Source organism: Trachemys scripta, chromosome 7 (assembly GCF_013100865.1).
Source record: "Trachemys scripta elegans isolate TJP31775 chromosome 7, CAS_Tse_1.0, whole genome shotgun sequence".
Classification (NCBI taxonomy): Eukaryota; Metazoa; Chordata; order Testudines; family Emydidae; genus Trachemys; species Trachemys scripta.
Window position 1 is genome coordinate 89,394,488 of NC_048304.1, and position 15,146 is coordinate 89,409,633.

At 42.1% G+C, this 15,146-nt stretch overlaps 1 protein-coding gene across 1 annotated transcript in view; it reads left to right on the forward strand.

The window, feature by feature from the left end:
• Positions 1-15,146, forward strand: part of PCDH15 (protocadherin related 15) — a 698,694-nt gene that overhangs the window by 238,337 nt on the left and 445,211 nt on the right. Inside the window, exons 6-7 of the mRNA XM_034775466.1 lie at positions 5,738-5,848; positions 13,360-13,530. Coding sequence (XP_034631357.1) covers positions 5,738-5,848; positions 13,360-13,530 — 282 coding nt within the window. The remainder of the gene's footprint in view (positions 1-5,737; positions 5,849-13,359; positions 13,531-15,146) is intronic.

Genomic DNA, 15,146 nt, shown 5'->3' on the forward strand with positions numbered 1-15,146 from the left:
AGATGAAAAAACAAAACAAAACAATTTACCATTTTTGTGAAATTCTCATAGTTTAGATTGGAAAAAAAATACTAGGCAAATAATTTATTTAAAAGTGGCCTTGCATTTGTTGAACGAATAATTTACCACATTATTTAACCAGTTCTTCTGTAAACTCTTCATGCAGATGTTGGTACTGGAAATGTACAAGGAGTTGTGTGTGTGGCCACCCCAAGGAAAATCAGGGCCTGAAAATCAGGGCCTGATTGTTTATTTAACAATTTATCATTGTTAAATAAACATTTTCGTTGGTTAATTTTTCAATATACCTTCTTACTTTTTTAACTCTAAATTAATTATTATTTTTTATTTTTGTATATTTTCTATATAGCCCTTTATTGGTCTGAGACTTGTAAATATTTTTTCTGTGGTTTTATCCCTTTTCATGGAGACTGCTTCAATTTAACTAATGTTAGTAGCATATAAAAATGAGAAATATAATCTAACATTTTTTCACTCTCAAGGCATGCTGCTTAATTATAAAGGCTGAGACAGTTTTAAAACCATGGCACACAAGCTGATATTCCATCCATTCACTTCACAACATTTTTTTTAAGAGGGTGGTATATGAACCAGTAAAATTTGGGAACCACTGGGCTAGATTATCACCAGCACTATGCAGCCACAAAAGTGAGTATGGAGGTGTAAGGCCACCCCTTTACACTCTTTCGTGGGCAACCTGTAAGCACAAGAGCAAAAGCAGACTTTGCAAAGCCACTGCTTTCTTGTGACCTTCCACACAGATGAAAGGGGGGGATTAGACTGAGCGTTGGCTCTCCCCCCAGCAAATGCAGCATCCTTGTAGCTGCCCCAAGTGACATAGTACAAACAGCTATGTGTTTCCCTTTGCATAGTATAGATTGTGAATGAAGATGTAGCCCAAAATACTCAAAGAAGATGCCCATAGTCCTGATAAAGTTGCACACCAAAAATAAGCACAAATTTGGTGGCAATGAAAAACGGATAGGTAGGTAGATACTAACCTCTACTGAAAAGATTCACAAATTTGCATTGTCTGCCTGTCTAATTAAACATTAAAAGTTGTCACACTAGGTGCTCATTCAACAAAGCTCCAATGTTTAGATACTTCTGATGATAACTTCTTAAGACCTTCTTTTTGTATAAAGAGTCAGGGGTTATATCCATTAGATTTGTCAATATTCGTATTGTCACCTTTTGTAACTAGAACATCTTTCTACCCAGTAAAAGGATGGGATTGGGTTGAACCTTCAGCTCTGGGTCCCTCCCACCTTGCAGGGTCCTAGAGCCTGGGCTCCAGCCCATCTCTGGAAGTCTATAAAGCAATGAAAAAGCCCCGCAGACTGAGCCTGGGAAGCCTTGGTTGGCTGGCATGGGCCAATCACAGGTTTTTCTTTGCTGTGTAGACATACCCTAAGAGGCCCAGTACAGCACTGTCAGCACAGGGCAGCAGCTGTGAACCCATATGAACCTCGTCTGCTTTCGGAGCCAGAGCAGCCCTGGCCTAATATTAGATAGTTCCTCAGGAAAGTCTGTCCCCAGCTTTCTTTGCGCAGCAGTATTGCCAGAATCTCCACAGTGCTGCATGCTCCAGACCCTCTGAGGCACATCCTTCCTGTCCCAAGACCTAGCACATCCCTTATCCCAGGACTTGCCAGGGGTTCCTTGAAGCCTGGATGCCTTCCTCAGTTCCTATTTTTCACCCATCTGAATCTGGTTCTATTAGGGTCCCTTTATGCTGCTCTGGCACTTTATCTCTTAGGTAAAAGGGCCCAGAGCCACCATGGAAATCTCACTCATGGATTAGAAGTGGCATATGCATTTGTTATGATACTGTACAGTAATCACAGATGTTTGAAGTTATTTATTTAATTCACAACATCTCTGCCATATATTAGCAAATTCCTTTAAAAAAAATATTGAGGCAAAAGCTGCTGGCTCTCTCTACTGAGTAGAAAACTGCCAGACAGCAGAAACCCAGAAGCACTTACCACACATCTAAATGTTGCAACTGCTGTTCCTACTGCTGAAGTGGAGAACCAATTTCCAGTGACTTTCTTGCATTGTTGAGTACAATGGAGAAAATTGGAGTGTGTGATCATGCACAAAACTGCAGAAGCTAATGCTACAATTGCCTTCAACCAGCATGATGTTCATTGGGCTTCAGAGTTATGGTGTGCAAAAAGGGCTTAGAAATGGTTGTTCACAGTTGAACTTCAGAGCAACTTACCCTACTCATGATTTTAAGAGATTCTCCAATTTTCTCTTTAACTTTCCTCCTTCCTTTCAGTCCATACACATAGCCTTGAACCCTTCCTAACTCCTGATTGGACTCCTTGTCTCTTTTAGCTATTTAATATCCCATTCCAACCCATCAGTCACCTGCCCCTTCTTGGTTCTGACCCATTTGCCTAGTTGCTGTACAGCTCTCACCTATCTGTGCATTACTGGTCTATTGGTGGAGCTATGCCTATAAACACCAGCTACCCCCTCATTCAAGCAGTATTATGTTTAAATTGGTACTCACCCTGTATAATCTACTTCATTATCAATAGGCCACTTGCTTGTCAACTCTTTGTACTTCTATTTGCTCCCCTCCTAGCCTCCATTCTGACTACCTCTCAGACTTTTCAGAACTCCTGTCCCCTCTCCTCCCAACTCTATCAGCAACATCACGTTTCTCCCTTTCCCACTCCATTATCACCAGTGCTTGATGCCAGTTCAACCCCTGGCAGCCTGCCCATCTTCACAACTGCTGAACATTCCCCTGCACAGTCTCTTACATTTTGGGGCCATATCATCAACTGGTATAAAGTGTTGTAGCTCCATTTACTACAATGGAGTGATACTGATTTACACCAACTAAAAATCTGGTGTTTTTTTTCCCCTGTTGCACTCTCCATGCACATTAGCACTCCTGATCCAACCCTTTCATCTCTGTGCACTCGTCCCATCCCAACCCCTCCTCTGATTGGTCTCCCATACTACTTCATCCTTACAACATTCCATTCCACAGCAGCAAATGTTAGCAGGACCTCACCCATCTATGGCAGAACTATAGGCCCATCTCATGTTTTCTGAATAGAGATCCATACATGAAATCAGTCCACATCTCCCCTCCTGTGCTGGGTCAATTCACAGAAAATATTTTACCAAAACTCATTTAACTAAAATGTTTTACATATATTAGGCACAAAGCACTATGTTGTATGTGAGTTAAGGTTCCTCTATACATAACATACCTTACACAAAAGCAAGAAAGTGATAAATTAAGGCATCTGACATGGCATACCTTTTACTCTTCAATACAGAGATGCACACTTCACCTCTAGGAAAACCATCATGCCACAAACCACCTATAACCCAACACCTCTACTGCCTCCCATGACATTGCATCACTTTAGTAGTACTACTATATTTGGGCTAAGTTTGTATGACTTTTTTTTTAAAAGTGTGCCTCCAGGAACTCTGTCTGGGTTACATATTTATATATTTTTTCATGGCTTCTAATATTTGCCATTTAGAATCTGTTTGTTTTGTCTATTAATATTTTATTTGTTTAAAATAAACACAGCATTGCATTATGGCAAATGATTGCACAAGCATCGTTGCCTTATTATTTGAATGCATTAAATGTTAAAGCAGTCATTCCCGAAGTGGTGTCATATAGCAGTGTGCTTGATTTGTGGTTGTTGTTTTTTTTTTAAATGCTGTAGTTTTAGGTTTATATTAGAGTACTTATTATGAAAACCCAGTAGCCTATTTCTTAGTGCTGGGTAAAGAACATATAGCCATGATAGTTTTTAAGCTAAAGTGGATTTTTTTTTTAAACTGAAACACCTGAAGCAAAAAAAAAAAAAAAAAAAAGCTTACTTCACTCAAAATCTACACCTTCCTTCAATCTGAAAAGAGACTGCTGAGGTTGGTAAAACTAAAATTTAACTTTCAATGACAGTTTTACCATTTTAAAGTTCTTCTTGCCTTGAGGGATATCTAAATTATTCTTCTTTGCTCTTGCTATCTCACTGGCTCTACTTTACTTTTTCTTCTGCTTCCATATGAAGTGTTTACATTTCAGTAGATTTTTTTTCAGTTTGTCTCTCTAACACTGATTATGCTTATTTTTGTCGAAAAAGACATAACTGTCAAATTAAAAGTAAACAGATCAGCAAACAACTGCTATCTATAACATGGCCCACTTGTAATGTGTACCACTTGTTTACTGAAAAATCAGTCACAATTTAAACAAACATTTTCAAGCCTGAATTATTCATCATTAGAGGAAAAAAGCTTGCCATAATAGTCTGTTTAAGGAAAGAAAATACTTAGTTCTTCTACAAAGCCTTTCATGGATGGGTCTTAAAGTATTTTATAAACATTATCTCCACAACATACCTGTAAATTAAATAAATATCTCCATTTTACAGATAGGAAAACCTAGGCACAGAAAGATGCTCAATGTTATAGAGACAGTCACTGACAGAACTGAGAACATGGTCTTGATCAATTGTCTCTAATCCTATGTTTCAACTTCTAGATTATCTTCTTTCAAAATGGGCCATCAAAGTAAATCAGTTTTGGTCTTATGAAACATGGTAGTTTCAGTACTGTAAAATGGAATCGGTCTATCTAAGTGGAAATATAGTGGAAATAGAATTTCACCTTTGATTTAAATAAGGTGCAAAATAAGTAAGGCACTGCTTAAATTTAATCATATAAATAACTCCATCTCTATCCAGCAAAAGACCCAGTTGAATTTAAGCAAAACTTTTTTTTCTTAAGTCACCAGTGTTGAAATGTTACCTAATATCTCTTTAGTCCTTATCATCTTTTACACAGTTCGGCATATTGCTGGTTAGAACAAAGACATTCATGTTGCTTAAATGCATTGCTGAATGGAGGTCTAAATGGGGGTCTCTACTCTACTCTTATTTTTTAACTTTTTGCATCTCCCCACAAAATTGGAAAATGTGGGGGGAGGGTAGTTTTTCTCTTTCCCCTGTGGCATGGGTCACTTGCTGATTTAAACTAGAATAAATGGTGAATTCTCTTTAACTTGAAGTCTTTAAATCATGATCTGAGGACTTCAGTAACTCCACCAAAATTATGGGTCTATTGCAGGAGTGGATGGGTAAGATTCTGTGTCCTGTGATGTGCAGGAGGTCAGACTAGGTGATCATGATTGTCCATCTGGCCTTAAAGTCAATGAGGCTATGAATCTTTTTTTTATTATTATTATTAAAGTCTCTGATACTTGAAAGTACTTTCTCAGCAGCAGGAAATCTTCCTTGAATATAGGAAAGGACCACAGGAAGAAATCAAAGAACATGAATATGTTTTGATAAACAGAAAAAAGTTGTTTTGAACTACCCTATCTGCAGTGTTCATCAATGATTCAAGACGTGTGAAAAGGAAATATAAGAAAGACCAGTGTTCCCAAGTCTCTGCTCACAAGTATCTCATGACATTTTATGAATGGAAATAATAATACATGAAAAAGATTCTGGTGCCAAGTTACCTACAGAATCTTTATTATGGGGTTCATATGAAACCCGCTTGATCAAATAAAAATGTACAAAGAACTGATCAGACAAATTAATCACTTCCCTAATATATCCTTGATTATCATACATATAGGTATCCATTGTAAGCTGTCTGCATTATTTAACATTAAAATACAGCATATGAATTCTTATTTTTGTTGTTTTGGCTTTTGCAGACATCCAATAGGACCTTTGACATTCCTCTCACTTTGTCTGGAGCAGTAGTTTTACGGGAGAGACTAAATTATGAAGAAAAGACACGTTATTTTGTTATTGTTCAAGCAAATGTAAGTATGGATTCCAAAACTGTTATTTCTGTCATAGATTCCTCAGGAGCAGGGGATAGGGCATGGGGACGTCTTTTCTACATGTCAGGAGTAGGTGTTCTTTTTCTTAAGTCACCAGTGTTGAAATGTTGCCTAATATCTCTTTAGTCCTTATCATCTTTTACACAGTTTGGCATATTGCTGGTTAGAACAAAGACATTCATGTTATGAAATAAGACATTCTTTTGGCATGAGGAATAGATTGTATATTTTAAGTATAGTGCATGTAGAAAAGTACATTCTAGTGTCACAGAGAGTTTGTTTTCTGACATATCTAGCTATATTAATGTGATCTGAAATTAGTTTAATGGATACAATTTAACTGTATCCCTGAGCTTTGAAATGGAGCCTTCTAAAATGAGGCAATTTTTCTTTCAATTCACACTGTATCGGTGTTAAGTGTTTTTTACAGGATGACTAGCAGTGGATAATGCATGCTGAGACTAAAAGTGACATTTAAACTGTATCTAATATAGCTGTCATTGGGAGAAGACTTTAGGTGTCCTTGAAGACAATGAAAGTTATTTTTCCTCTTCTTTTTACAATAAAATTTGTATTTTTAATAAGTGGATGAAAGAATTCCATTCCATTCCTATTCAACAGTTATTAATTCCACACAAATGGTGTAGTGGTTGAACAGGATTCTGTCAAATAACCTTAGAAGTGTTTGCTTCTGAAAATATCTATGTGCATTTGTGCTGCCTTGTTCAACGTTGTGCCAAAGAAAGGAAAGAATCTACTTGAAAATTCACCCTCATCTTTAATAAGTATCTCAGGCTTTTTATAGTAATCCAGATTAAAACAGATTTTAGGCCTCAGAATCTGCAAAGAGGACCACAGTGATCTTTGTCCTTCTCTGGGAGCACCACATGGGACAGAAACCAGACTGGGCTTCCCCTCTCACAAATCCAACACTGTGTCTCAATGGCCCATCCCACCTCACCTGTGGGGACTTCACCTAGGGCTGGAGCTCATGCAACAAGGTTGAGGGGGAAAGAGAGCCAGGGCTGGCTCTCTCCAGCATCTGGTTTTGGTGGCTCATTCTTCCACTTTAGGGACACTAGATGGGGCAAGAGCTCCTCTCAGCTCCTGAGCTGGAAAGACAGAGAGCTTGACTGTGTGGGCCTCCTCCATCACTGACAACCTGCAGGACCTGGTCCCAATAGTCCATCCATGCTGGGGGATAACAAACTTCTGTTGCCGTTGCTGCCTGATATAGTTAGTTATGTAGCCTAAGTGGTAGTAATCTGTACTGTATTGCTGAGTAATCTCTACTGTATTTTTGAAGGGTCAGAGTTCAAACCTTGCTGATCATATGTGATGGAGGGGCTATTATAGCTGCAGAGAATATTATTTGCTTTTTCTAGTAGTTTTTAATAATGAAGAAAAAGGTAAATTACATACAAACATAAGTTAAAAGAATGTTGTTTAGGTTGCAAAGTTAACTATGAAAAAAGTTAGGAAATGGCAGATTTATCATTGCTCCCTCTCTCATTGTGTGTATGCATTATGATACTGTCTTTAATTACATACTGTTATTTCCACCGGCCATCTGCCCCATTCAGTGCACAGGATGGATGCACAAGGGAGCTGAATTAAGGTTGCGTGGGAAACTATAAATCTGGCATTTCCTAGCTTTCAAGTGTTGGACTTTGCAACATAAATAGCATTCCCTTAAAGTACACCTTTACCCCGATATAACGCTGCACATTCCTTGGCCTGCACCACTTCCCGCAGCCCCCATTGGCCTGGAGCAGCGAACCATGACCAGTGGGTGCCGCATTTGGCCAAACCTGCGGACGCGGCAGGTAAACAAACCGGCCCGGACCACCAGGGGCTTTCCCTGAATAAGCGGCGGACCGGCTTTGAGAAGCACTGACCTAAGTAAAACTTCTCGCTGGTCTCTCAGAAATGGGAATGCATGAAGTCCCCCAAAGAAGAAAGAAAGGTTACTAACCAGTAACTGGTTCTTCTTTGGGCATTGACACTTCCTGTGCCTCATGTTTAGCACATGCATAAATCTTTGCAGGATTAATATCATAGTGACCCATCCTATATAATTTCCATAATATAGCTACTTATATGAATGAGAACTACTTGAGTGAGTAAAGGTTGCATGTTTAGGCCATTTTATTAAGATGATGTTAAAAAAAAGAGTGAACAGAGTTTGAGCATAGAAGTTTCTGGTTATCAGGGAATAATGTATAGATTATCGAGGGTGCAAAGTTTGGTTTAAAATCAGGTGGCATAAGGAATACATAATCTGCAATATCCCCGATTGGGGGTAAAAGGTTGATGGGTCAAAATACAGGCATTGAGCTATGAGGGTATGAAGTTCATATAGTGGCTATGTATGGGTGTGGAGTATAATGAGTAGATATGATGATGAGGATGGATTGACCCTCATTTGGTGAGATTTAATGTTCAGGGAGTTTATGGTTCCAGTTCATATGATCCAACGGAGAAAGTCTCTTGATCCCTTTCTCGTAGTCGAAAAACAATGTTACTCTGGCTCACGCCTCCTGGTACTGTCAGTGGCCGGTGATGTACTCGATGTAGATGTCCCTGGACCATCGGGTGGTGTCTGAGACCATGAGGCGCCGCATGAGCCGTGCGTAGCGTCGACCGATCCCGCAGGTCTGCAGCACACGCTCGTTGCAGGGGTCCCAAGCGCCCAGGGCTCTGATAATCAGGGCATCCATCTGCACCTCGTGGCCCTTCGCTCTCAGGGTGTCAGCCAGGGGGGCGTACTTTTCCAGCTTACGAGCTCGGGCTTCGCAAAATGCCAGGGTCCTGTTCTCAAAAGAGACCGTGACGTCAATGAGAATGATCTTTTTCTGGGCCTCGTTGGTGATGACCATGTCAGGTCGTAGCTGGCTGTCGGTACCGGGGATGGCGCAGTTCACAGAGATCTCCCCCAGGCGTGGTGTGATGGCTTTCACCAGGGGGTTTTGGATGGCATTGTGGCACAGCTGCCAGGCTCTGGAATGGGGTTTGCAGCGGCACAGGACGTGGGATAGGGTCTCGTTGGAGTAGCCGCAGTTCCTGCAACACTTGTCTCGGTTCCCGTGGTGGACGGCTCCGTTGAGCGGGACATGCTAAAATCTGGTACTGTAATCAAACAGGAATTGATTTCAATGAAGTTTTGAGTGCTCAGGTGTTGTAGAAGAGTGCTCAGAGAATAGTTTATTGACCAAAAAAATGCAGTTTTCATCAACTCAAAACTATTTGCAAATTTGCAGAATGTTTTTGGCCACATTTTTTTCAGGCTGGATTCACAAGGGGACTTAGGTGCCATTAACAAAATGGTCAGAGGAGGTAGTAGTTGTGGTGCTCCCCTTATGCCTAATAGCCCAGTGGCTAGCACCTTCACTGAGGCTGTGGAAGTCTGAATTCAAATTCCTTCTCTGGAGCAGGGAATTCAGTGCATGCCTCCCTCTCGCAGGTAAGTACACTTACCACCACACTATTATAGGGTATTCTGGGATAGGTCTTTGTGTCTCTCCTATTGAAGTTGTTCCACTTTATATAAATAAATAGTTAGTGGGCCAGAGAAAGTGAGGATAATTTTATAGTCTAGTGATTAGAGCTCTCACCTGGGAGTAGGAAGACCCAAGTAAAAGTTCCTACTCCAGTTATTATTCATTATTTATACATATTATCTTGAAAGAGAAAGTGGAGTGTGAGGTGAAGATCAGACCAAGTATCTAATTTATTCCGTCTAATGCTTTTCATTCCAGAGGATCAAAAAGTACGTAAATTGCTGTATTAAAAAGGCATCATATCATCCACCATTGAAATGCAACTACTCCTGGGGTGAAGCACAGAAGCTGTTTCTGTTTAACAATGTACAGCGACATTAGTCATCGTTTTAAGACAGAAGAATATCATAGTCATTTGAAACCAAAAGGGAAATTTTTGCAAGTTTTCACTAGTATTTTCTCCAGTTAATATATTTTTGCTTAATTCTGTTTTTACACATGATCTATTATCAAGATGTAGCTTCAATTACAAAATACACTGTATAAGACACTAAAAAAGATGGCATGGCCCCCACTTTGATGAGATTATAAGTTTGGTTGATAAAGGTATCTGTGTTAACATAATACTTAACTTCTGTAAGACATTTCATGCTCCGATTTAAAAAAAAAATAATAGCAGGACATTTTGATTAAAAATAATTGCATTACACAAAATCAATGTAGCCCATATTACAGGGATAAATATTGATTGATAGAACTAAAAAGTACTTGTAAATGGGGAATCATAATTCAGAAGGGGTGTTTCTAGTGGGATACTGCAGGGATCTGTTCTTTGCAATTCAGTATCTTTATCAATGATCTGAAAGAAAATATCAAAGACATTGCTGGCAAAATTTGCAGATGACACCAATATTGGTGGCGTGGTAAATGATGCGAACAGGTCAGTTTTACAAACCAATCTGAATCACTTGATAAGGTGATCTCATTTGAACAGCAGGTTTTTAATATAGCTGAACACCAGGTCATACATGTAGAAATGAGGAATGTAAGTCACACTTATAAAGTGAGAGGAAGGTTCTGAAATGCGATGGCAATGAAACTGCCTAGAGTTAATGTTTATACAACCAGTAAATATGAGCTCACGGTGTAGTGTAGCAAAGATGGCAGTTCCAATCCTGGGTTTCCTAAGCAAGAAAATATCAAGTACGAGTAGGGAGGTAGTATTACCTCTGTGTACAACATTAGCGAGACCATTACTGAAAGATTGTGTCCAGTTCACACTCCAAAAAGGTTGCTGACCAATTGGAAAGGGTTCAGAAAAGAGCAACAAGAATATGATTCAACGTCTGGAAAACATGTCTTATAGGGTATGTCTACCCTGCAAGTGAAGGTACAATTGTAGCACTGAAAGGCATACCCATACTAACGTTAGTTTAGCTAGTACAGGTAACAATACAGTAACTCCTCACTTAACATTGTAGTTATGTTCCTGAAAAATGCGACTTTAAGCGAAACGATGTTAAGTGAATCCAATTTCCCCATAAGAATTAATGTAAATGAGGCGGTTAGGTTCCAGGGAATTTTTTTTCACCAGACAAAAGACCACACACACACACACACACACACATACATACACACACACACACACACAGTATCAGTTTTAAACAAACAATTTAGTACTGGTACACAGTGATGATGATTGTGAAACTCGGTTGAGGTGGAGGAGTCAGAGGGTGGGATATTTTCCAGGGAATGCCTTACTGCTAAATGATGAACTAGCAATTGGCTGAGCCCTCAAGGGTTAACTCTCACAGTCTACAAGGCAGCAGGAATGGAAGGAGGGGAGAGAGCATCACAAACAGAGACACACACTGTGTGTGTGTGAGAGAGAGATGCGCATTTCCCCTTTAAGTACACTGCTTTGTTAATTAATTGAGTTAATTGAGACCGCAGCTGCTGCTGCCAGCAAGCTCCCTCTGTCCTGAGCCCTGTTGTGTGTCCCCCCTGCTTTTTGGAAGATGGGGTAAGTGGGGTGCAGTAGCAGGGGGAGGGGGACACCCTGACATTAGCCCCCCTTTTCCTCCCCTCCCCCCCCCCCGCACAGCAAGCAGGAGTCTCGGGGAGCAGCTCCAAGGCAGAGGGCAGGAGCAGCACATGGCAGTGGGGGGAGGGACAGCTGCAATTGCTAGCCTGCTGGGCAGCTGCTGCACAGGGAACTTAGGGGAGCGGGGAGCTGCTGGGGGAGCTGATAGGGGGGCTGCCGGTCCACCTTGGTTCCAAGCCCCCACCAGCTAGCTGCAATGGGCTGCTCTTTCTGCAAGCAGTGGACAAAGCAGGTGGCTGCCAAACGGCCTTAGAAGGGAGCATTGCACAACTTTAAACAAGCATGATCCCTAATTGATCAGCAATGTAACAACGAAACAATGTTAACCGGGACAACTTTAAGTGAGGAGTTACTGTAGTAGCAGAGTTGTTGGCACGGGCTAGCAACGTGAGTAAAAAAATAGAATCCCCAGTGTGCTTGTACAGGGGTAACCTGCCTATGCTGAAGCTTATTCCACCTCATCTGCATTATTATTGTCACCTTTGCTGGTAGATTAAAGCTAACACAGCTATGCTTACCTGTGCTACAATCATACCTTCATTGGCCATGTACACATTCCTACATACCATGGTGATGCATTTAAGAAGCTCAATCTTGTTCTAAAAGTACCTACATGAGGAAAACATTTCTGATACAATACATATCATTAATCTTCCAGAAAAAAATAACAAGAGCCAGTGGGTTGGAAGCTAGAGCTAGAGAAATTCAGGCTAGAAATAGGGTGCATATTTTTAAACATTGGAATAACTTACCTAGGGCTGTGGTGGATTTTACATAATGTGAACTCTTCAAATCAAGAGTGGATATCTTTCTAAAAGATATTCTGTAGCTCAAACAGACGTTACGGGTTTGATGCAGAAATTACTGGATGAAGTCCTATGATCAGTGTTATGTAGAAGGTCAGACCAGAAGATTATAATGGTCCCTTCTGGTCTGAACATGTATGAATTAAGGAGAGCACTTTAGCTTATACTTAGGTCTATCACTATTCAGAAAAACATTTTTTAAATGGTTAACACCCCCTGATGTACCTAAATGCTGTGTAGAATAGGAACAGATTTAAGCATGTGCTGAATCAAGGTCATGCTGAAAAGGTAACAAATTAAGATGGGATCATGAATTAGTAGTAGTGATAGTTGTATTTTCTAAGGTGTCCTTCTGCATAGTACATTGGTGTATTCAGTGCTTGGGATCTGGGCCTACTAGTTTGAGGGTCCTCAATTTAGTAACAAGTAATCAAGATTAGAATCTGGATATTACCTGAATATTACCAGGGAAATAACAAGGAATTATTTTTGAGGAACACGAAAGAAATATTTCTCAAAGGGCGTGGGGGAAATTGAAAGGATTGTCTCTTACTATGTGTTTGTACACTGCCTAGCACAAAGGGGTCTAGTCTTAGTTGGGTTTCCTAGCAAGGGCTCGTACAGTGAGAGACAAAATTTCCTTATTCACTATGAATTTGCAAGAACTGGCAGAACTGTCGTTGTCTTGCACACATTGAAGTTGGGCAAAGGGAGTTAAATAAACTATTAGAAGAGACACCCAAAGTTTTGATTAATCTTTTTAAAAAAGAACCCATGACTTTTTTGAGGTTTGTCTCATATTTTCTTTAACTTCGGAGGAGAGCAGATTTGATATTGGAAGAGAATGTGGTATTGTGGCATTCATAATGAGCATGTGGATTTGTATGGTTGTGATGATGGGGAGCATGGAGGTGACGTCAAAGTCAATGCTTCTGTAACTAGCAATTTCCCAGATTTTTCTTGATTGTTTTGATAGGATATGTTCATGATCAATCTTAACTTTGTTAAAAAACGTTTTTGTGTGGACCGTGTTCTAAATTCTCTAAATCATATTTATAGAAATACCCTTTTCCTCCACAGGACCGGGCTCAAAATCTTAATGAACGAAGAACAAGTACAACCACCCTCACAGTTGATGTGCTTGATGGGGATGATCTTGGACCAATGTTTCTCCCATGTGTCTTAGTGAACAACACTCGTGACTGTAGGCCACTCACCTACCAAGCCAGCTTACCAGAGTTCACTGATCCTGTAAGTACTCAATGAACTCTCTTTCTTGGGTTCTTAATTTCTCCTTCACTCTTTCCTAAACAAGTACCGGTATTATGTTTTTCTACAGACAAAATAGGAAACTATTATACATTTTTGTTAGTTATTGTGTATCTAATTAGAATAAGTGCTTCCATTTGCAGGCATGAAATACACATCTAGGGCTGAGTGAGGTTCTAGTGGGGTGAGCCACCTTGGCACTCAACTTGAAGTTTGCAGATGGAATTGAGAGACAGGGACAAGCTGAGATCCCTGGGAACAAAGAGGGGACAGGAGCAGAGGGACAGGTTTGATGGGGCAGGGACAGAAGAGGGCAAGCTGTGGGGCACAGGAGCAGAAAAGTCTTAAAGCACTAGAGCAGGGGTCTCAAACTCAAATGACCACAAGGGCCACATGAGGACTAGTGCATTGAACCGAGGGCCGCATCACTGACACCCCCCTCGCTGCCTCTGGCCCCGCCCCCACTCCATCCCTTCCATTAGGCCCTGCCCCTGCCCCACCTCTTCCCACCCCTTCCCTGCCCCAATCCAACCCCTTCCCCGAAGTCCCCACCCCAACGCTGCCCCCAGGGTGTGCAGAAAGGGTGCAGGGTGCGCCAGGGGGCTCAGGGCAGGGCGTTGGGTGGGGTGCAATAGGATGAGCGGTGCGGCAGGGGGCTCAGGGCAGGGAGTGCAGGAGGGGTGTGGGATGTGGCAGGGGGCTCAGGGCAGGGGGTTGGGGTCTGGGATGTGGCAGGGGGCTCAGGGCAGGGAGTTGGGGTGCAGGAGGGATGTGGGATGTGGCAGGGGCCTCAGGGCAGGGAGTTGGGGTGCAGGGTGCGGGTTCCAGCCTGGCGCCACTTACATAGAGCGGCTCCGGGGTGGCAGCGGTGCGCACCGGGGCCAGGGCAGTCTCCCTCCCTGCCTGCTTGCCCTGGCCCCTGGCCCCGCGCTGCTCCGTTCCAGGAAGCAGCTGGAATCCTGTCCCTGCAGTCCCTGGGGGAGGGAGGGGGCTCAGGGTTTTGTGTGTGCGCTGCTCTTGCCGCTTCTCTAGGTACCTCCCACGAAGCTCCCATTGGCCGCGGTTCCCTGTTCCCGGCCAATGGGAGCTGCGGGGGGCGGTGCCTGGAAGGAGGCAATGCAAGAGCCTTCTGCCTCCTTCCCTCTCCCTCGCCCCCGGCCCAAAGGGGCGTGCTGCCAGCTGCTTCAGACAGCGGCGCAGGACTCGCAATGCCACAGGGGGCAATCCCGTGGGTAGGCAGAGGGGCGGGGAGTGGGGGCACGTGGGGAGCCTGGCGGGCCACACGCAAGAGCCCTGCAGGCCGCGTGTTTTAGACCATTGCACTAGAGCATGCTGTCCTCCAGAATCTGGAATGGAACCAAGTATTCCTGATAGAAAACATTCTTCTGCTGCCTGGCAAAGAGCTGTGAAACCACTGACAAAGTGTGTGTCTCATTCCCCTTTCAGGCCTGATCTACATAGAGGATAGTAGCCCACTTCTGGTACTTGTTCGTCTGTTAACTCAAGTGGTAGAGGCATGTGCTTTGGATCTAAAGATTCCAACTCAGTGTTATGATTTTAGGCCTAGGTATGTTATGGTCTGGAGGGAGCACCTACAT